Genomic DNA, 23,889 nt, shown 5'->3' with positions numbered 1-23,889 from the left:
ACAGAAACCTTTTCTAGAATATTTGATTCATGAAACTTGTTAGCTAAAATATACATTTTAACACTAAAATCAGGGAAGCTTTGAAGCATAAAACCTGCAAGAAAATTAAATTCAATCTCATAATTAAACCAAAGTTAATTATTTCCTTCACAGTCCCTATGCTAAAGTTATTAAAAACAAACAAACAACAAAAAAAAGAAACAAAAAAAAACAACCCTCCAAATCCCCCAACAAACAAACAAAAAAAACCCCACTCCACCTTTTTGATTAAACTGGAATCTTCCTCATCTTGAAAGAGCTAGTCAAAACATGTATATTCAATTTCTTACCCAGAAGCTCCATTCTCCCTTGGCCTGTAGAATTGGAGGGCAGAAGTTTCTCTGAATTGCTGCTAGTGGAAGATAGAAGTGTCGATTGAATTTAAAGCCATGGGGTTCTAGGGTTTTTACAACGTAATCTGTTGCTGTTGGCAAACATCTGTACAGTTGTGAGGCAAATGAGAAACCTAGATTTTTTTTTTTTAAAGTAGGAATATTTGTCTGTATTTCTTAGCCTGCAAGAATTTTTCCCTGTCTCCTAATACTTTGTTTTCGTATGTTTATTGTGAGTGCTGTACATCTTGTACTAGGTGTTGAGGTTGTTATTTCATGATTCCCAGAACTCCCTCTATCATCTTCAAGTTGCTGAATAAGTTCCTACATTTTCTGGCTCCTGTATTTGGATTGTTTTCCCTAGTGATATTTTTCAAGACTTAAAAATAAGCATTCTCTTTAAGAAAGAGTGTTTTACTGACCAACAGGGTGTTCACTGCCTACTACCGGCTTCCACATGAGGTATTACAGTTCTTAATATTTCTGGTTTTTATCTAAAACAAGTCTCTTTATTTGCGGTTGGACTCCCTGTTTTCCCCTCTTTTTCCTCACGAAGGGCCTAAAATGTCTTTTGCTGTAGTTTGCTGTATCAAGAAGATTGTGACCTGTCATCTGTGTTCACTCTTTACGTATGAACAGTAAAAGAACAGTAGAACAAGTTCTGTTAAAGGACATTTCATATAATGTATGTTGGAACTTGCTGACCGAAGAAAGTTGCCACGTCCAGGAGTAGAGATGATTCAAAAAGGGGCAATACTAGTCCTCTCTGCTTCTTATGAACTGTCGCTCAGTAGACTGGATAATGTTGATGTAATGCCATTCTTTTATTGCTTTGCTCAGCAGAGAAATGGTTGATCTATAGTGCAAGTTCTAATAACTTGTGTCAATTTGTTACCCATATTCAAACGGGTGCATAGAATAATTCACACTTAGAACTATTTTTGCAGTCTTGAGTTGAAATTGCTGCCACAGATAAAAGATCTATTTTTAAGTGAAAACTGGGATGGACTAATGCTCTACAGTGCTGAATGACCACCAGCAGCTTCAAAACAGACTAAGAACAGTTTCCAGCTGTAAGGGGTAAGGTATGCCATTTAAATTTGTGCATGGAGGGAATTCTTAACTCTGGTGTCAAGGATGCTGTTTACAAGATAACCTGATGAGTCCCAGCTGCTTCCTTGGCTGCTCTGACAGATAGTGAACTGGTCCTTTGTCACCTTTGCCTAAGAAAACTGAAATTTTTGAGGATGTCGTGAAGATAGCTGAATTCTTGGAGACTTCTGTCAGAAAAGCACAAGTCTGGCATTTGAAGCCAAACTGAATTGTGTGTGTGACTGCCAGTTTGTAAGCCTAGTCCGAATAGTTCCTAAAAGCACTACAAATTATTTTAAGTCTCTCTTTTTTTCATGCTTTTCGGGGGTTACCGCTTACATACCCATGTAACGCTTCCTTTCCCCGCAGGTCTCCCCTCCCCACCCGCAGCCCCACCACCCCGGCTGTGCGTGGGCTCTCCCCCCGCCTTCCCAAACGGGCCGTGCCCACCCCCAAGCCCCGACGGGGCGGTGTGGAGGCACCGGCGGTGGGCAGCGCCCTCCCGCTGCCGCCCCCGCCGTCGGGGGGGGCCACCGCGTGTGGGGGTGGGGGCAGCAGGCGGGGAGCGGGCGGGGAGCCGGCGGGGCCGGGGGAGGGTCCCGGCGGGGGCGGCGGGCGGTGCTGGCAGACCCCCCGCTTACCCGCGGCGGCGGAGGACGCGGGTCCGGCGGCGGATGCTGCGGCTCGGGGGCGCCTGGGCCGCGCTCCTTGCAGCGGCCGGCGGGCCATGGCGGGGAAGAGCCTCAGCCTCGGCGTCCTGCTCCTGGCCACCCTGCTCCTGGCCGCCGCCCCGCGGGGTGCGGAGCCGCCGCCGAGCTGCGACGGCGTTCGGAAAGTTTTCCAGCTGCGGCAGCTCGGCCCCCTCGGAGGCATCCCGGAGTCCCCGCGGGCAGGTAAGGGGAAACTTGGGGGGGCAGAAGGCGCAACGAGCGGAGGGCGCCGGGGCTGCCCCGCCTGGGTGCCGGGACGGCGGGTCTGAACGTGGTGCCGCCGGCGGTGGTGAGCGGGTGGTGCCGCGGCGGGGCAGGCGGCGGTGGGTCGGGGCGGTGATCGCTCGTTGCAGCTCAGCTCCGCCGGGCACCTGGTGTCAGCCCCTGCCCGCCGCCTTGCACCCGGGCAGCGTGCGGCGGACCCGGCTCCGTAGCTACCTCGAGGGTTGATGGGATGGGTGCCTGGCGCCTTTCTAAAGAAAGTGGCCTTCTCGGGGTGTGGGCTCTGCGAAAACTGGAGGAGCACCCCGACACCTGCCTAAAATCCGCTTGCGCGCATTGCCGTGCCGCATGGCGTGCGGCGCAGAGGAGAGAACCAGCTTGAGGTGGGGGGTCACCCTGCTTTCAGCCGTCCGTGGGCAGGCACAGGCACACCGGTGCCAGGGCAAACCCTGAGGGAAGGGGAGAGCCCCCGACCTGCGTGTTGGACTGGTGGAGTTACTCGTGTGTGAAATGAGCATGCTTTGTGCCACTGGAAGCGGTGGATCTGCACATCTTCTCTAGTAGATGGTCTGCCTAAAGCTGTAACTGAATAAAATCACCGGGAAAGTAATGTCTTAAGTAGTGGCAATTTGAGTACATGCTAGCATTTATATTAACAATGAAACTTTTTTTAAGCGGATACCAAATGACTGACAAAGCATGTGTGTAGTAAGACGTACCTTCTTAGATTTGGGGTTTGTGAGTCAGTGCTTTCCTGACAGAAAATGACTTCTCAATGCAACAAAAGCTAAGTTAACATCCCCTTCACTTTAAGATGTCAACAGCCTCTTCCTTTTTTTAAGGTAAGCTGTGTAGTTTTTATTAACTCTGCAAGTTGAGATAAGACATACTATGTTTATTCCAAAAGGAATCACTTCAAAATACAGCTTTTTAGTGACTATTTTTAAACATAACAGATAATCTTAACACACTTAATATTGCAGTGTGCAGTTTACAAATCAAAGTACTATCTTTAGGCTACCGGTACATTTGACAACATTGTGTTGTCCTCTTACATTGCCTTTAGCTAAAGATTTTATTATTGTCTTCACTAAAAAGAAAATAAACACTTCAATTGGAAAGCCTGATTAGATAGGTATTGTGCAAATGAAGATGTCTGGAAAGTGAGGTCTCAGTCAAAGCCTTGTCAGTGATATAAATTTTTTTATGCTGATTATTTGTGTGAATAACATCAGTATGAATGATACGGTATCAGTTTATCTATGTTATTCTCGTTATGCAGTCTAGCCTAACTATTACGGTTTCTCTGCCATTGTTATTTATTTTGATACCATACGTTCACTTGTATACTGGGGATAGGGAGGAAACACTGCCTCAAGAGGGAAGAACTATAGTATCTTATGCATGTTTCTTCTGCCCTGTTCTGATGTCCTCCTTTCCCCTGTAATACTTTTATAACATCACTCTAATTTTCTTGTTTTGATTTTTCTGTATTTCCTGTTCCTGAAGCAAAAGCTGGTTTTGAATTGTAATGGTAATAAAAGAAATCCTTTCTCTGCTGCTGCCCCGGCAAGCAGCAGTGAGCAGGAGGTGCGGTCAGCTGCCTGGTCAGCAGCCTTTCACTCTTGGAAGGAATTGCATTGCTGTGGGCAGCTCGGAAAACACCAGCCCTCAAGGAAATGAGTACAAGTGTCAGAGTTCTCGCTCTGAGTAGCTTTGATCTCAGAGGTACATGAAACAAATAATTGCGATCAGTAAAGTCTGTTCAGAATTGGAGATGACAAGAAAATGGAGATTAAATGAGTGTTTTAGAAGGCTTAGGTGTGATTAAAGGTATTCGTAGGCTAGAAACATAATGTGAAGAGGAAAGAAATGTCACTTTTGCTACTGATCTTCTATATTAATCCTTCTGAGGCAAGAAGTGAAAAATATTCAAAACCTTTTTCTGATGGCACTTAGAAATCTGTTTGTGTGTAGTACACAGACACATATAAACACTTTCTGTAGGTGTCCACTTGTGAAAATAGATGTCAAAGCTGCCTTTATAAGGCTTAATTCGGTTGCTTAAATGTAGGCATCTGGCACCATTTGCGTTTCTCTAGAGTCTCTGGAATATCCCCACGGGGCCAGCAGATGCGATACCTCTGGGCAACTTGAGTCTTTCTGGAGTGGCAGCAGGTGGTGGGTGAGATACCTTTGGGGTCTCAGATGGTCCCTGTGGGCAACTGCACTGCACGGCCAGTGCAGCCAGTGGCATCTAGGAGCTACTCAGCTATCAAATGTTAGGTGTCAACTTCAGAGCAAGGTGTGTAGGTCCTTTGCCTCTATATATTGCCCAAGTTTCTTTATTTTAGTGGTAGTTTAGACGTAGCTTATATAAGGACACCTTCAGTTAAATGTCTTAAGCTGAACCACACCTTTTACGTGGAGAAGGATCACTAGCTGAAAAAGAGTGGGAATGTTAGTTGGTGTGTGGATTTGTATACAGTGGAAGGCTACCTTTACAGTGAATAAAATTGTAGGGAAGAAGTTGGCTTATTGTCACGGTTTAAAGCTGGGCCGGCTGTTAAACCTGAGGCAGACGCTCTCTGTTAACCCTCCCCCCCCACCCGAAGGGAAAGGGAAAAGGGAGAGAGACATGGGTTGGAAAGTTAAAACAGTTTTAATAAACTATAATAATGAAAAAGAGTGTAATAATAATATTGGAATAATCAAATATATACAAATATATATACAAAACCAAGATCGAGCTCCCCCGATGTCGGCCACGTCACCACCGGCACTGCAGGGCAGGCTCCGGGAAGGCCCAGTCTGGGCCCAGCGACGGTCGAGAGCTGGATTCAGGGATGCACAGCTCGGGATCGGGGGCAGCAAGAAAAAGGACAGAGTCCTCTTTGGACACTGGCCAAAAGCTCAAGCCGCAGAAGCAACCCGAAGCAGCAGCAGCACCCAAAACCAGCAGGCGGAAGAGGCAGAAGAAGGCAAGGGGCAAAAGGAAAAGGGCGAGACCCTCGTGATCCCCCCGCTTTATACTGAGAATGACGTGTATGGGATGGAATACCTTCGCTGGTCAATTTTGGGTCACCTGCCCTGTCCGCTCCTCCCTGCAGGTGCGACCCCCCTTCGGCTCTTCACTCGTAAGCAGTGAGGAATTTAGCAGTGACCTTGGTTTCTCTAAGACTACAGCAAGAGCCTTTCTACATAACATCCCTACTGGTGCCTCAGTGATAACTACAAACTTCGAGCGTTATCAGTCCTGGAAGCAGACACTGTCTGCACAACATGCAGTTAGTTTCAGAAAGTGCAGTTACTTAGAGGAGGCTTAGCTGAAAGTAAAAATCACTGAAAAGAAAATTGGCCTGGTTTAGGCCAAACCAGGACACTTATATTGGCCTTGTTTTCATTGCATGTATTAAAATAAAAGGCTGTAGCATTCACAATTGTATTTTTTCCTTTTCTTAGTGGTAATAAAAACTAAGCAGCCATGTATCACTAAATCATGCAAATTGTAATTCTGTTTCATTCGGGACTGCCGTGTGTCTTAAGGTCCTAAAAGATCCTTTTCGTTGTGTGGAGAATCAAACAATATGCAAGGCATAAATTAAATATGTAAAGGCCTCAAAGGTTTAGGGTTTTAAATTTTATTTTTGTGTATATATATTACTTGGATTATTTAAAAAAATAATTGTTTGCAAAATACTTTTTTTTACATATTTTTATTTCCTATGTTCAATTTCTGGTATTGTAACCTAAACAACTTCCTTGAAGAATTCCGCTCTTTTACCCCATATATGCTAGTGAAGCTAGAGCTTTTAGCTGATTTCAGTTGCTCATTTTTTCAGACGGATTAAATGGGAACTCTCAACTCTCCTTTTTCTCTTGGTTGCAAATAAGATTTCTTCTCTGGTTTCCTTCCCATAGAATCCGTAGAACAGCAGAATCAGGTGGACAGTAAACCAGTCACTCTTGCCTTCTTGACAAAGGGATTCCAGTAGGTATATCAGTGAACAAACTGTCAGGCTTCTGTTTGCACCAAAAAGCTGAATTCCATGGCTTATTGAAAAATGTTGTGTTTTCTGGAACTGTAGAATCAAACAGTTCCCGATGAAGCAGAAAAAAAGTGCTGGAGATGTTCTTCCAAGATTTTTTTTTTTGGTCGTCGTCCCCCGAATCAATCTAGGCTTCTTTTCAGCATCCTTTGGGAGGTCATATATGCAGAACAAGCAGTGTAATAAAGAGTGAAGAGTCTGTGATTAGTATAAATTTTATTGAAAAGGATTTTTGATAGAGAATCGTTATGCATGTGAAATTGAATATATGAGACAAACTATACTGGAAGGATGAGATAATCTCAGAAAAAGTTGATGTGTAGTACTCTCTTGTTAATTCAAGTTAAAAATATTCTTGCTAATTCAGCTTAAAGTAACAATAGAAATCAGTTTAAGATCCAGAGCAGATTACTTTGATGCAACTCCAAGATCATATTTGAATTTTAATTTGGGTTTCTAGTGTGATTTTCATTCAGGTAATCTGGATTTTTATTCTATCTGAAGTAAAATCAAGACTTATTTTTCTTTTTGGTGTGTGCAGGCAAGGGCACTTCTAGTTACTCTGTCTCTCTAACTGACATTCAGATCTCTGGAAAAGGATTTAGGCAGGGACAAAAAGTGAGTTGCTCTGTCATAGCAGTTACTGATGTTCATTATATCACATCTATTTTTGTAAGGACTGTTGCCTACAACATATTTTTTTTGCGTGTGTGAATATACACTGTTGAGTCCTGAACACAAGTAGTATTTCACCTCTGGATCCACAAAATGATCACTGTGAAAAAGTTGTTACAACATTCTGAGATCAAAAGCAACAAAGAATTGGGCTCAACTATGCAGCAGCTTCCCCATCTCTATCTCCCATATTTCAGCTTCTCTAGGAAGGCAGCAGTGCTCAGTAGCCTTAGGACTTGGTCTGGCTGGGATGACCTGAAAGGTGGTGTCCATCCTGCTAAATAGAGGACAGGGGACAAACTCCTGGTTTTCCTGCTGTGTGGAATAGATTAGCTCATGTCTACATTGCTTAAGGCTGGTATCCTGTAGAAGGGACTGACTGTTCTCACTTGATGGGGCTTGCCCTTGAGTCTTCTCTGCATCCAGTATGATTGTCTTGTAATGCCGAGGCACTGTGGATTTTTAGGGTTCCATTCCTGCGCAGTTCAAGCAGTCTTAAAAATAGGAAGGATTTTTGCAGGCAGCAAGTGTAGTGTAACATGAATGCATGTTTTGTGCTGTGAGCTGTAGCGTGGGTGTATGGAGGGATGCCTATACCTTGCTATGGAGTCTGCTAGTAGGAAGGTGATCTTAGAGGATATTAGGAAGGAGCCACACCTGTACTACAGTGTTGCCCACGGAGTCCTCTGAAAGCAGTATGTGGAATGCACCATCTCTAGAAGTGCAGCTGAGAGAAGTACTGGTGCCTTCTGAAGACAGCCACAGAAAGAGGTGAGGTGGTAGTTGATCAGTGTGGACAGTCAGGGCCAGGTGCTCGAGGCTGACCCCTGCCTCTTTTACTTAGCAGTGCTGAAGTACTTCAGAGCAATCATAACGATGGTGATTAATGCTAAGTTTGGAGTAGCGCTTGTAACAAACAAGAGTTAGCAGATATTAAAGGGCGAGCATGAGAAGGACTCAAGTCTGATACAGGCTGCAAATCCATTTTGCAATAAACCACTGGTTTGAACAACTGCTTCCAGGCCCTATGGCATTTCAGTGCTGGCTTTTGAAAGACTGTTTATCGTGACAATCCTAGGTTTGTTTTGGGGTTTTTCAGACTCTGGATGTGATCTCATGGAAGTATTTGTCTAAGTAGACAGGCAGAAATTTACCACACATCTGGTATTTTCTCTTCATGGCAATTAACATCCTCATCCTGTCAGCACTTGTTTTTCTCAAGGTGCTGAAAATACGGATTTGTACAACTGAGACCATGAATAAAAGTTTGAAATCAGTTCCAGATCTTCTGGAAATAGGTAAACTTATACTTCAGAATAATTGCATTTTATTCTTGCTGAACTGTCTTTTCTACATGCTTCTAGATTGTTTTCAGTTGTAAAACTTTTCCTATACTGTAACTGTTTATGTTAATATACATTTATTACAGGCTAAGTTATTTCACTTCTTACTGTCTTGTGATCTGATCTAAAAAGAGATTGCAGTGTAGGGCCTTCAGAATTTGGTACTGAAAAGAGCCAATATTCCTTATTGCAGAAAGGAGCAGAAAATGTTTTCTCACTGTATTTCAAAATAATTGGTTATTGACAAAACAATTCTTGTAGAAGATAGGAAGATGTTTAGATGTGAAAACACAGAAAATGTGCGTGTTTTTTTAACATTGGTTGTACTGAAATTGAATGGCCTGTTTCACTTGCTGGTTTACATACCCTCTTCTGAAACACAGTCTATAAACTGTTGCTTGTTCTGTAGCTCTATAAAGAAACAGTGGATTTTCTACAAAGAAAAGTGGATTTTGAGCAACCACTCCATTTTTAGTCAGTTGGGTTCTTCTGCATGTTGTATATGGATACTTTTTCCTGACCATTGAAAGCAGCTGTGTTTAATGAGCTGGAACAGAAGTAGGTCAATAAAATGTCTTTTATGTGTGCGTGATTAGCAGTCTTAAAGTATAAACCAAAGTTCCCTTAGGGTTGGAATGATATCCATGTTAAAAAGATGCTGCTTAAGAAAAATATTTACCATAAAATCAAGGGAATAAAAGAATATTGAAGGGTCAGCTAAAACGATAAACAAATATTCATTATTATTTTAGAGTTTTGCTAAAAGTCTAAATGTCTTCTTGTAGCTATTCTAAAGCCCATAATAAGCCTAGATAAAATTTCATATTATCTCCTGCTTTACAAGAGGCAAAGTGCAGAAGGTTTGAAAGCTAAGTAGTGCCTAACATTTGTTTATAATATTAAGCACAGTTTGGGTAATAGAGCTAATCTTTAGGTTATTTAATTTTAATACCAAACAAATATTATGCATGTCTGTGCCTATATACATATGGAACTGGGTGTGAGCAGATGCTGTGTATATTATTTATTAATAACTAAAATGTAGTCGTTGAAAGGTCATACATATTGGAAAAACGACACTAAGGTTTTGTGCAAGATCTGCTTTTCTGAACCTTGTAGGAAAAAGGAGATAGTTGCTTCTAAGAAATAAAGCTACTGTTTACTTGTGAAAGAGACACACGTCAAGTCAGTAGGAGAATGAAGAATAGTACTCACAGATTCTATTTTTTCTCGGTTTGACAGCTCAGCTACACACTTCTGATCATGAAATTGTGGTTTATTATACAACAGTGCCATTGACTAAAATGATGCTGTATGCAACACAGTGTTGTTTGTGTTTGAGGCAACTTGATAATAACACTTCACCAAGTTTTCTCTCTTAAATCTTCAGTTCCAAGCAGAGAGAGGACACTTATATGTAGTTACTATCTGCTAAGGTTTGGAGGGTAAGGTAAGTCATCTTATATACATACTAGTGAGGTGGTTTTTTACTGTTTTTAAGTACTTCATAAAGCAAAACAAAACCCTCCCCAAACTCAACACAGCTATATTCTTCATTGGGAAGTCTCCTGCTGGCATTTGGGCGCATATACAAGCTGTGTTGAGGTTTGAAGATTGAGCAGTTGTATTGGGGAGACTTCTGTAATGCACAAAATTGTATAATGTCTTTCTGATAAGTCATTTATCAGAAGACTGTAAGACTATAATGATGTAAGAGACGCAAAATATATCTAGTTGGGAGTTTTCCTTTTTTAGCCTTTTCAGAGTTATTTTTATTTCTTAAATTATTTAGTATCTAGACTGTAATAAGTTTACTGAAGAGCTTAGTACTCATCCACTGTAGTATTGTCTGGAGTAGTGTGAACTGTAAAGATTATGTCATGTTGCAGAAGGCAAACTTCCCAAACCTCATTTCCAAACCTAGAAATAATTCTGGACACGTAGAAATCCAGCACTGAATTATCAGACAGGTCCCAAATCACAAGCACACCCATGTTCGTGGATCCCTTGTGGCCTGCCAGTCTAATATCCATGACTGATTCCCCTTAACTGCTATGCCAATCTCCTCCTGCTCTCCTCTCCACAAGTTAGTCCAGCTTGATGTTTGCTAGCAAACAGATGCGTGCACTCGCGCATTTGTCTCACAAGCTCCTCCACAGCTGTAGATCCCATGAATATTAGCATGGGCTCTCCATCTCCCCAATACCCATGCCTGGACTCTGGGCCTCCTTACCCATCACTGGCTCAGACACAGAGTGTTTGCAGAGGTAGGCCTCCTCCTACTCAATGGCTATTCCATTTTGAAATTTGCTAGTGAATTACATGAAAACACACACAGGATTAAATTCACCAGGGAAATATAAGCATATTGAGGTCTTTGCTGTTTCTGGCATTTAGACCTCTCACACCTAAGCATGCACATAGTCCTTCGTCTCTCCAGTTGCCGGAATGTAGATTGTGCAGCACTCACAAGTAGGACAGAGTGAAATTATACGTAAAAGTTAGTTAAAAGAAAAGGGTTTATTAAGAAAATAGGATAGACTGCGATGTTCAGGTGCAGTTCTCAGTGAAGCAAGTTTACTAATTGACCTTGCTTACATGTGACCAACCCCTTTTATTCCCCTTCCTCTCTGTTTTTGCATGCTTGTTTCTACTCTCATCACACCTCTTCCTCACCTTTGGCTCTTACCCTAAACATTCCGTAAGAAGTTTTGTACAGTCCCACAAGCCCCTTACAATATTGTGTAATAAGTTTCCCGCAGTCCCAAGTATCCAACAATACTCAGGTTATGTTTCCCCTTCCTCATCAGTTACAGGCTGACCCTCTCTTAAATGCTCCAAGTTCCTTTGTAGCCCATCTTGTCAGTGACTGACAAGTTCTAGTCTTTTTTACCATCCCTTTTATCACCTGCTTTTTAGCGTTTGTGTGTCTGTGTTTTTTAATTTGTCATTTTTCTTGTTGCTTGCCATTTCTTTTATACTGAACAATCTGTAACCAGACAACTTAACGGGCCAGTTACCATTACATCCGATGTAGCCTCACACATGGGCTGTGTGCATTTGTGTACCTGCACTGGAGGTGGACCCCCTTTCAACTTGATTTATCCTTCCCGAGGGCTCTCTCGCACCCATCTCTGGGCCACGTGCACTTACCACCGCTGACCTCCCTTCCCATGCTTACTTGCGAACTGTTCCCAACATCCCCCTCCCATGCCTGTTTCAAAGCCCTCCTTGCCAGATTGGCCAGCCTCTTGGCAAAGCTGCTTTTACTCCACTTTGTCAAACAGATCCCATCTTTCACTATCAATCCTCCTTCCTTAAAGAGGGACCCATGGTTGTAAAAGCCAAAGTGCTATTTAAAGGGAAAAACTGCTCAGTACAAGTAGTCTAAGACAAATCAGGATGAAAGTGGTTTTCTGATTTGTTGAAGACACCTGACGATCAGTTTATTATACATTCAGTATCAGTAATACAAGAGATAAACACAGTACTAGGCACAAAATGTTAATAAGCACCTGCAAATTTCTAAGCATCTTTCTTTGACTAACTCCAAACCTTTCTAGTCCCCTCTCCCCACTATGGTTGTATGCAACCCCTGCGCCGCCCATGCAGGCTCGCCTGGGTGCACACCCCTCCTGCAGCAGACACGGCTGCCCTGGCTTTGTGCACCCCTGCTGCTCCCAACACCCCACTGGTGCACCCACCAGTGAGGAGGTGTCCCCACACCCCGAGGTGAGGTTCCTGCGTGCTGCCCCGCTCTGCCAGCCCGCCCCTGGGTGCAGGCTGCTCCCGGTGCCCCATGAGGAGGGCTCAGTGGCTGGGGAGTGCTGCTGCATCCCACAGCTGAGATGTGCCCATGGCCAGGCAGAGCCCAGACCAATAATTACCTAGCAGAATTTGTACTTCCTGAAGAACTCACGACTGAAATTCTCATGAGATCCCACCACTGTGGTGCTGCCAAGGTTAAAATTCAGGAGCCCGTTTTCTGTACTGGTGTGCTGTGATTACTGTGCATTGCCCTTCTGTACACAACTCAGAGCACAAAAAGAAGCAGCGGGAACATGACAGGTTATGAATTATCAGCTTGAGGCGTTGCTTCCTTAGTTGGGTTTTTGTTATGTTGTCTTTCTTGTCTTGTGGCTGCTGCCATCCTTTTTCCTAAGGGGTAGCAAGTCAAAAATTTTATGCTGGCTCTTCAGTAATAGTTGAAGCAATTTAGCTAACTGCCTGTCTCGTATAGGTGATTCCCCCCACACCCACACATACACACACAAAAAAAACCCCACAAAGTGAAGAAAAAGCAGAGCATGTTTATGGATGTCATGAACAAAAAAAAAAATAAAAGGCATTGTCAGTGCTCCATTTAGATCAAACTTACTCCAGCTGCTTACAAACCTCGCTGCTTCATTTAAGAAACCAATGGCATATGTCATAGAGAAAGTCAGAATAGTTGTTTGTTATAGTTTGAATACCATGGAAACACTTTTGTGATGCTCTAAAAAAGATATACTTGATATTTCAGACTAGTATTTAAGGTCATAGACGTAGTTCAAAACTAGTCAGTAAAGACCGTGATCGAACTCTGCGTATGTGCCCCTAGAGAAGAGCTAGGAAATCTAGATTCTTGTTGATGATATTAGTACAAAAGTGTCTAATCTTAATTTTTTAAATTATCCTTCTGATTCTTAATGCTTTTCACTCCAACTATACTGAAATAGCTAACCTAGCCCTAAAAAACAGACTTGAGTGTATTCATTATGTTCCACCTGCAAATTAAAAGTCGAACCTTCAAAGTTTTTCTGCTTATAAGACTTTCTATGCTTTATTAATTCATTAATTGTTTGTGGCCTTGAAGTTGTGTTCCATATGGATACGCTAACTTTTTTTGTCTTAAGTTCATCTCTGAAAAATGTGTATATTGGATGCTCCGTTACTGCATAGAGGCAAGTTGTGAAAAGTGTAGTGAAGTGCATGAGTCTTCAGTGTGACACTGCGTAGTTCTGTTTTCTTCGTAACCATGTTTTCAGCTCGTGAAGAACACAAAGTCCTAATGTAGGCATTGCTTAGTAAACTTAATCTAGATTTATTTATCCTCCTCTTTGTCATTTAATTCTAGTTCAAACTACTGCTGTGTTTCTTATTCTGACAGACTTGTTGGGCTCTTATACTTAATTTTCTGAGGTTAAGAAAATAAGGATAGTTAGGCATATTAAAAAGGATGAAATCAAGAACTATGGAAATTACTGAGAATTGTGCTAGAACATACATATTTGCATTTTTATATAAATATATAATTATATTAAATATTTATGAAAGACAGGTACATGAGATGATTCTCAAGCTGCTTTGTGAAATTGGAAGTGAGAGGAGCATGTTGTGAATGATTCCTTCCAGCATCTGGTAGAATAAAAGGGTTTTGAAGACAAAGCCATCGTGAGGAATCTCAGCACTAACAGTAAACTGAAGGAGCACATTGCAGGAAGAGTGGAGAGACCTTTTTTAGGATAATATAGGAGCAGTAGGTTATCTTCTGGATATCTAGAAATGAAATAATTTATTTAGTGTTTTTGTCCCCGTAAAACTGATGCAGCTTTGAGGGAAAGCCAAGCTCAGGGTTGTTCTGAGTTAGCTTCAGTGTCAGTCTCTTAAGTAGGTGCTGAGCATGTTTCTTGACAAAGATGGGCTTTGGGCAAGGTCAGGCATGAATTTAACATGTATCACATAGAATTTCTAGTAGCCCTAGAGGTTTTGGCAACATAAGAGTTCATAATTTAATGCAGATGTTAGTCTGATTAGATGAATTGATGAAATGATGAATTTGTGCCTAACTGTTCAGCTTCTATTACTTGAGACCATCTTACAGGACAAAAATATTCTCTTAATAGGGTATTTCCATTGTAGAATACCAGTTTATCTGTACTTAAATTAATGGATATATTAGTTACCAAATGTAAGTTTGAGCAGCAGTGTTAATAATGATGTACAAGACACCTCAAAACTCATGCACGTGTGTTAAAAAATCGCTCCGTCTTAGATTTGTAGTATCACAAGTGACCTCCATCCCCCCTACACTCTTTCTTCATAAGTAATGCTGACTAGAAACTTCTTTATGAAGATAAAAGACTTGCCCAGAACATCAGAATTGGAGTTTTAAGAAAAAACAAGCACCGCAAAGAACTGTAAAATTGCTTGGTTTGTCACCATGAGACCAATAGACAAACAATAATAGATCAGGTTATATGACTAATCAATTCTTTCTGAGCTCTCTACTGATGTGTTTGAAGGTTAGTAAAGAGAAAGTATATGCACAAATAATTAAAAAAAAAAAAACCAAATAGAGAATCTGTTTTAAAATAGCAAACATACATTCTTTTCTGAAAAGTTTTATTTAAAGAACATACCGGGGAATAAAGAATACAGTAAGTCTGAAATTGGTATGTCATTGAAATGTGTCCAAATAACTTAATAACATGGTTCCTCTCATTTACAGTGTCTGTTACATGACTAGGTAGCTGCCTGCCTTTTTTCACCAGTAGTGAGTTGTTTTTTGTTACAAGCGGAAGATAATATTCAGTAACCAAAAAAGGAAAAAAGGCTGTTGTAATGCAATACTGTGAATATTGCTATCATCAGTATAAACATTTTTTCTCTTGATGTTTGTCAGGTGTATTGCTGCTGGCATACTACAGACTGCCTTGGCTTGTCTCGTACTGTGATATTCTTTGTGTGATAAACTCCTTGAGAATAAAAAAAATAAAATGAGAAAGAGAGAACTGTGTGTCATACCTGTGGATAGACCTTTCTGGTATGATGAGTAAATATTGCTGCAGGCTTATTTATCTTTCGTTTAATTTGTTTGTAGGTGGGTGGTATATTAGTCCAGTTTGTTGCTTACTGTTTTAACAGTATGTTATTTTAAAATTATCATTTACTGTAGCTAATATTTAAATTAATTAGTAGTCAGTATGACAGCAAATATATCTAATCACGAGCCAGAGGATTTAAAAAGATTAATAGAAACTTGCAGTGTTTTATTTCTTTAAAAAATGTCAACTTAGACATGTTTTGTATTAGAGTTATTGCACCTGAAGTTGTATGTGTTTTTTATATATGCAGCATAACTCACCCCTGGAACAGGCAGTATTAACATAGCTTTAATCCTTACATTTCTTGTTTTGAGTCATGCACCACTAACCTATTCTCTTGACCCATTCCCTTGAGTAACCTGTTGTCTCTTTCCAGAACCAAAGTTTGCTGAAGCCATCACCACTGTCCTGATAAAAAGATTTAACTTTTGAACAAGTGTCGTAAGAGCTACAGCTATAGGTTGCAGAAAAACAAACTTTCATGTAGTTCAAGTTCCAGCTTTGCCTGTTTTGAATCCCAGTTGTTGCCAGCCTTAAGCACAAGCAGCTGACTGATTACTTGGGGTCCTGTGACTTGGTCCATTCCCGCTGCTGCTTCTTCCCCACTTTTTACTGAGTTTTAGCTGCACTGCAACAATTGCCCTCTGCAGAGAGACCTGTATGCAGAGCAGCTAATCTGCTTTATACTGCTCTTACGTGATGTAGCAGTTTCTACATCTGCTTTGTTTTATGCTGGGCTGCGATTTGCACTATTGCAGGGCATGCCATTATTTCGTGAGGAAAAGTGGGATGAGAGGAGAGGAGTCTTCAGTATTTTGGGGTGGGGTCATGGCGTCTAGGACTGGGAACGTGGGAATACCATAGGAAGGTGGGGATGGTCAGCAGTGCAGGGGCCTCAGTTTGGAGAGCTGGTATGAACTGGGAGGTTGGAGTCAGTGGGGTCAAAGGATTGAAATGTAGTTTGGGGAAGCATGGGGCATGCAGTGGAGATAGAGGAGAGGGAGGCTGTATATAGATAGTTACATGGATTCTGAGGTTGTAGTGCTGAACTGCATTTTTAATACTCATAATAAAAATTATTTTAAGATTCTCATTAATGTTGCTTGGAGGCAAGCAACTTTGTAAAGGCTGGCTGTGACACTAAGCACTTTCTTTGGCACGTATAACATAAATACTAGCGTAGCTAATAAATAGATAATTTAATAGACCATCTTAATTTTGCAGCTTTGTTTTCATTCTTCAGCTGAAATGGAATGTTGGAGGATGTAATATTAAAGTTTTCACATGGAAGGAGATTTGTAAAGGCAGCTGGCCAGGAGAAATTTATTAGTTTGTCAATTGTAAAAATATGCATACTGAAGAACATGGAAATTCTATTTTTAAATAAATGATGAAGATAAATAGCCTTCAAAAACATCAAGCTGTATGAGGAAAAAGATATCTTGTAGCAATAGTATAACAATTAAATAAAATTTCTTAATACTCGCAGAAGTTCAATGATTCATACCTGCATTAGAATAGAGTTCTAACTTTCTGTTGTGATAGTGAAGGTGTTCAGCTTCCTGGACTGTGGCTTGTAGGTGTACTAATCACTGCGTGTTAAACTGCTACTGGAAACAGCTTCAAAGAGATTTACAGGATATCACTTGCCTTAGTTCATTTTCACATCCAGAGGTTAAAGAAAAACTTTACGGTGAGGGTGACTGAACACTGGAACAGGCTGCCCAGAGAGGTTGTGGAGTCTCCTTCTCTGGAGACATTCAAAACCCGCCTGGACGCGTTCCTGTGTGATATGGTCTAGGCAATCCTGCTCCGGCAGGGGGATTGGACTAGATGATCTTTCGAGGTCCCTTCCAATCCCTAACATTCTGTGATTCTGTGATTCTGTGATTCTGTTACGTCCTTACTTTTGCGTGCTACCATGAAGGCAATCTCAGATTTGTGAGTTCTGCATGGTAGCAGGATTTCTCAAAGTATCTACTGCTTTTACGATAACGTAATGATATTTACTGCTGCTTATGGCTGTGAAATGGATTTATTTCAAGGCGCACATTTTTAACATGGGCAGTAAACTGTTCTTGTGTATGAGTCAAATTTTTGTCTTTGTAAATATGGAATTATATCAATTCCTGAGCAGCACTCCTCACTAAAACCAAGTAGTTTTGCCAGAAAACTTACATCATATGACCTAAAGTGTGAAGCAGAAAAAATCCTTTAAAAATTAAGAGACATTCTGTAGTATTTAATACTGAAGGTTCAAATGTATGCTCCTTCCACGCCTACTTTTGGATGGAGGGACTAAGAACTGTGAAAATGGAAACCACTGATGCCAGAAGGAAATGTTCGGCAAATCTGAGACCATATTATCTGCAATTAGCAAGGGAAATTTGTTTATTTGACATGGGAATCAAATGACTTCTCTGTGGTATTGTAGAGACAAGTGTTCATCCAGGACTCAGATAACTCCCTTTTTTTTTTTTTTATGGTCTATATCATTTATCGATTTCATTCTGGTCTTGTGCTTTTCTAAATGTGATTTCTAAGGAATCTTCTAGATCTTTTCTACCTGTCTAAATATGACACAGTGTGTTCCTGCTTCAGGATTGACGTTGCTGTATGTAAATGATAACATTTTTTCCCGCTGTGTAGCTGAAGTGAAGTTCCAGGGCCAGGAATCCCTTCATTAAGATTGCTTCAACCAACACGTGGATAAAGGGACATGAGTTTGATATAATGAATTTAAACATTTTGCCATTCTTCTAGAATGCTCCAATCCAGCCCTCAGTAGCTTAACTTTTCTTTCTTAGCTTTCTGGAATATATTATTTAAAACACCTAATTTACATAAGATAACTAATGGAATATTTAGGGTGCAAAATGTGTAAGGCTCCCCTTTCCACATAACTATATTCATACTATCTTAGAATGATTTATCGGAGAAAAATAGGAAAAAAAAAGATTTAAAAGGAATGTTAAATCTTGTAGGTTTAGTGGTAGGGAAATAAAGGTTAAGTACAAAGAGGTGGTGTAAGAGCTGAAGGCAAGTACAGAAGCAAGGGCAATGTGGATTTAAGTTTTGACTTTTGAATTTCTTACTTTTTTTCCTCTGATCATGATCTTCCCTTTTTACCTGTTATGAAGAATGAGTGATGCATATACATACAACCACAGATTTAGAATTTAGTCTGCAGAGCGGATAAAAAAAAATTTCTCACTGTGTATGCTAGAAACCTGTGACATCTGTCAGTGAAACAGCGTATCTGAAAACAGAATTTAGATTGGACCATTAAATTTTTTTATTAACATAACTTAAATTCTCACATCTTTCTTCTTTCATGAAATGTTTGTTTCCTCATTTTAGAAAGCATTGTTTAGGTACAGTGTAAAAAAGAGTTTAAATACCACATGATAATAAAGAAGATGAAGAAGGTATTTTCATGCTTGATTATGCTCCAGTTGTAAAAAAAATATGAAACAGACAGCTGTTGTAACAGTACTGAATTGCCTCTCTCGAATTTCAACATGCCCAAAGTTTGAAAGGGTATTTCTTTCTAGGAACATTTCCCGACCTGTTAGTGAAGTATTGAATTGACACTTACATGGGAATGTTTGACATTAGAGAAAAACACAGTAAGAGAGATTAGACTGGAACTTAGGGCTGCTCCACAGAAAAGTTAATATGAGAGCATTCATTATAAATCTATCAGGAATGGACCTTCCACTAGTGTGTTCGTAATATTTAGCAGTAGTTAGCTCTTTCCAGTCCAAGATTTACAGAAGAATGAGAGTGCCAACCATGAGCTGGCCTGGCAGTTCAGTATTCTGGATGATCATAGAATCATAGAATGGTTTGGGTTGGAAGGGACCTTTCAAGGTCATCTAGTCCAACGCCCCTGCAGTGAGCAGGGGCATCTTCAACTACATGAGGTTGCTCAGAACCCCATCCAACCTGACCTTGAATGTTTCCAGTCATGGGGCATCTACCTACATGTACAATGCATATTCAGTGTATTTTACCAGCATTAGTTAGCAGTATTCACAGCTGGAATAAGATTAGAATGTCAAGGAAATTATAGTATATAACATCAATTAACTGTAATAAGTATACTCTTCCACAGAATTTTAGTTACTATCCCCTTATATTTTCTGTTTAATAAGACCAGATGTCTTTAAAGCTTTGGGTATTTCTTTTATGTGTCTATACCTATGTAAAAATAAAAAGTAACCATTTTCTATGCATTTGTGTATTGTATACTTCTATTTTGTAGTAATCAATGTAATTATGTCTTTCTCTAGGGGTTGATCTCCAGGTTTGTGCTTCTAAAAATCCAATGTGCTGTACCAGAAAGATGGAAGAAAGATATCAGACTGCAGCAAAGCAAGATATACAGCAAGTGCTTCAAACATCAAGTGCTACGTTAAAATTTTTAATATCTCGTAATGCAGCCGCTTTTCAAGGTAAGTCTTTCTGCTTTTTGTTTCTGAAGTTGATAACACTTTTCTTGGTTTTCATCTTTGATTAGTTTATGCATGGAATAAAAGTTCTCTGTTAATTTTTAGTTTCTCCCTATACTTTTATGCTTTCAAAGAGGGAGTATTAAATCACGCAGGTGTTAAGAAACTGCATTGCTTTCGGAATTTGTGACTTTTAAAAAATGATATTTGAGAAAAAGTAATAAACCATTTTAGAAAGATGCTTTGATTTGAATTGTAAAGCAGCAACTTGGCATTCCTCTTGAACTTCTTTAGTGTCGATGATACTAAAATGCAAAATTATTGCCTGGAGCGCTACAAAAGAGAGATTTTGTTCTTGCAGTATTTCTGCCCATGATGTTCTTTGTCTTGTTCTGATTGATAGAAATACTTGTTAGTTTGGTTTTGAGGTTCATTTTTAGGATGTAGCTTTGTAAGCTTTTGAGTTTCTAAAACAAAATTCTGAGTTTCTAAAAATAATTTTTTAAAAAAAGTAGAGGTTGAGTGACAGTTGTTCCAATGCACGACAGGAAGCTATCTGATAAATGAATAGTTACTTGGACTGGTAGTGGGATTGCCTTTTAGCAATTACCCTGCATACTGTTCAGTTTTCTCTGAATTAATAAGGCATAAGTTAAATGCAGAAATTGGTTAGGAGCTGAGAAGATGTGAGAAATAGTGGCAATATGAGGTTATATGTGATAGAAAGGGATATAGAGTTCACATGTGTTGAGGACAAAGCCCTATAGTCTCGTCATTTGTCTGTTAATGTGTACTTATGGCCTTAATGACCACTTGATTGAACAGGATAAGATGGGAACTTCGTAGAGGCTTAAGAAGTCCTTCTGGTGGCTCTCTTGTTTTTAACATGTGAAGCTAGAATGATTAGCAGAACGAAAACAACTGCCTAGGATCATAAAATGGGCATCAAAGTTGACTCTGGGGTCTTAAAGCCTTCCCTTTTTGAAATTTAGCCTGTCTAATGATAAAAAGAAGGTGTAGTTGCTCTCTGCCTTCTGGGAGCGTTGCCATTTAGCCTGCCCAACACAGCTGTCAATGGGTGTCATTAACAGGAGATCATTGGTAAAATGTGCAAAGAAATGTCTCCCTCCCTTTCTTCTGCCTTTGTTCTTCCTTCCAAATTCTGTATATTAGCTCTCTTTTTTGCACCATAATAGTATAATGTGTTGTATTGCTTTGCTGACCTAGGGCTGTAGACTCTGGAGAGCTCAGTAACCAACTGTACTTTCCTTAAGTGAAGGCTGTACTCTCTGCCTCGGTGTTTTGACATCTCCTCCTTTCCCTCGCCCCTAGGAAAAAAAACAACAAAAAAACCCCGCACAAAAAAACCCCTTCGGTATCTGGGATACTTGTGCAATCCCAAGATTTCTCAGTCTTCACAAGAATGTAAGGGATTTAAGTGACATTTAATTGAAGTTAAGTGAAATCAGGACCCAGAAACTACATTTCTGTTGCTTTTATGTCCTGAGGGGCTCAGTCAGTGGGGTGTTTTCAGAGGGCATGCAGTGTACATCTCCCCCGTAGGTGAGTTCTCCCTGAAAGACAGGTATACATGCATGCCTTTGAGGAGAAATGATTGTGCTTCCCTCGGGTATGATCTGAGCAGTTATTCACGGTCGGGGTTCTAGGCCCTTCTCAGCTTTTAAAGATTCAAATTGTATCGCCTGCCAGTCCAGGAGGATACCCTAACACCATTTCAGAGGCTAATGTGGGACGTACACACTTTCCACTCTCCCAGTAATGCTGTTTTACAGTGTAGAAAGGAATTCAAGAAGCACTGACCCAAACAAAGGAGCCTGCCTCTGTGGCCTAGTGATGGTGCGTACTCCCTGTGGAGGGGTGGTTTCAGGACTGCTTGAGAATTACAGGTTTTCATTTTTTTTGTGAAACATGTATGAGCAGTTTCTTGTTGCAGGAACGCAAGCCATCCTTCCCAAATACGTAGCCTAACACTAGTTACTTCTCCCACTGGCTTTCTTTCATCATTTGCTTTTAAACAAATATTTTTCAAAGCGTGTAATTTAAAGTATATATATTTTATATACCTTATACACTTAATATATTTTTGAAGTACGTGCTTTAGTACCTTTGTCTTTAATTTCCTTTTGTGTAAAGAAGTATAATTGAGAGAGAATATTCCGTGGATTATGGTATTACTTAGATTTAAAACCTTGTTTAACCTTGAAGTAGTTATTTGTGGAAAAACATGCTATTGAACATAGCACTCATGTTTGAAGATTTGCTACCGCTACTAACTGAAATTCAAGCTAAATGATTTCAGATTCAGAAACCGTGATAGGTTGCTGCTGATGTTTTTTGGGTTTTGAACTCTAGGGACATAGTAAGACATTATAGCTGGTCTGAATTCACTTTTGACCCTGCTTTGAGCAGGTGTTTGGACTGGAGACCTTCTGAAGGTCCTTTCCAATCTGAATTAATGTATGTAATTGTCTATCTCAGCATTCACCACCAAATCTTTAGGCATTCCTTTCATGTTTAGCTGAGGCTGGGCTGTGCAGCTAGGAGTGCGATGATCACTTCTGCTACTTTGGCAACTGGACAGGGATCTCAGCAGTTACGCAGAAAGCATGAAGGGGATTGTTGGGGCTTGTACAGAGGGGAGCAGGTGTCATGGACTTGGCCACTGTGGTCACCTGCCTCTTTTTGAAGTCTGATGAGGTTGAATGCCTTGGCCTAAAAGAGGCAGTCTAGATCCAAACAGAACAAACAGCTACTGTTTTCTCTCTGTTTCTTACATATTCAGTAGAGAGAGGTAGGCAGTTAAAGTAAGCAATCTGTGTCTGCCTCTGGAGGTCTTCACAGGGCTGTTTTCTCTCTGTATTAAATACAGTCTAGAGATCCTGAGTACTTTGGGATGAGACTGTTCGTGAAATGAGGCATCTCTGCCTATCTGTCTATTAACTGCGTGTGTGTGCATGTATCTTTATATGAGAGTAAATACAGATATATATTGACATATCTTTGTCACCTTCTAATGTTTGTTAAAATCTTGTGGTTCTATATTGTGGTAAGTGCTGCCTGCTGACAGGAACTCTCTATTGGCAATTTTCAAATGTTGCAAAAATTCCGTGTCTCTTAGGACATGTCAAGCTACATGGTGCATATTGCACCACTTGTGTACTGCTTCCTAGCAAGTACTGTTACAGTTTCTTTCCATACATTTCAGGGTGTTTCAGAGTGTGGATTTTCTTTTTCACTGTGAATCTTGTTTCTTTTTAATACCTTTGAGGAGTGATAAGGGAACAGAAGGATAGGTAAGAGTGAAGTTAAATAAGATATTAATCTGGTAAGTGGGAGATATATTACGGAGAGCAAGGAATCATTCTTCCCTTGGGAAAGGTGACTAGAGAACTTAAGCTGTATGATAATCATGTTTCAAGACAGCTGTTTTGATAGGATAACATTCTTGCACATCTGCATTTTTAGTATTTATTATCTTAGTAATAACTGAGAAAAAGATTGTGAATGCTGTACAGGGCTTGCCATAACATCTCCATTCTAGTGGAAGCCATAAAAACAAATGCTTTTTTTAACCTTTATTGTGTATGCTGTAGACCTATATATATATATATATATATATATATATGTATGCACACACACACACGCACTCTCCTTTTGCACAGTTCTTAGATGTTTCTCAAAGTCCACACTGACCCTTGTCTGTACCTCCAAACAAAAGAGGAACAAGCACCACCAGGGTCAAGCCTTGTATAGTCGCAATGCAGTGCCAGTTTTTGTGTAGGGGAAAAAAAAAATCCCTATGGTTTGTAACAACTTGGAGAGAAATTGAATAGTCATCTAAGAATCTGGTGATTCTTAGATGGAGCTCTGTGCATCAGAATAGCAGATCTTGTTGCACTTCACTATTTTTCCACACAGAGAGCTCATAACCCTTTAAAAAGTGGCAATGTGTGACATAGAACAAGATAGCAGCTTGTCTGGTTGAATGGGAAATTTAGAGATAATAATTAGGTTGTAGAGTCTGAAAGCAAATGGACTTTTCTTTGTGCTACTATTTTGGGCAACTGTAGTACTGTACAATTGATT

General features: G+C 40.4%; 1 protein-coding gene across 1 annotated transcript in view; it reads left to right on the top strand.

Annotated features, from left to right (window-relative positions):
* Positions 1-2,190: 2,190 nt before the first annotated feature.
* Positions 2,191-23,889, top strand: part of GPC5 (glypican 5) — a 770,794-nt gene continuing 749,095 nt past the window's right edge. The window contains exons 1-2 of the mRNA XM_068395229.1: positions 2,191-2,356; positions 19,624-19,785. Coding sequence (XP_068251330.1) covers positions 2,191-2,356; positions 19,624-19,785 — 328 coding nt within the window. The remainder of the gene's footprint in view (positions 2,357-19,623; positions 19,786-23,889) is intronic.

The sequence above is a fragment of the Nyctibius grandis genome, chromosome 2 (assembly GCF_013368605.1).
Source record: "Nyctibius grandis isolate bNycGra1 chromosome 2, bNycGra1.pri, whole genome shotgun sequence".
NCBI lineage: Eukaryota > Metazoa > Chordata > Aves > Nyctibiiformes > Nyctibiidae > Nyctibius > Nyctibius grandis.
Note: the sequence above shows the minus strand (reverse complement) of the source record. Positions and strands in the feature narration are given on the sequence as shown.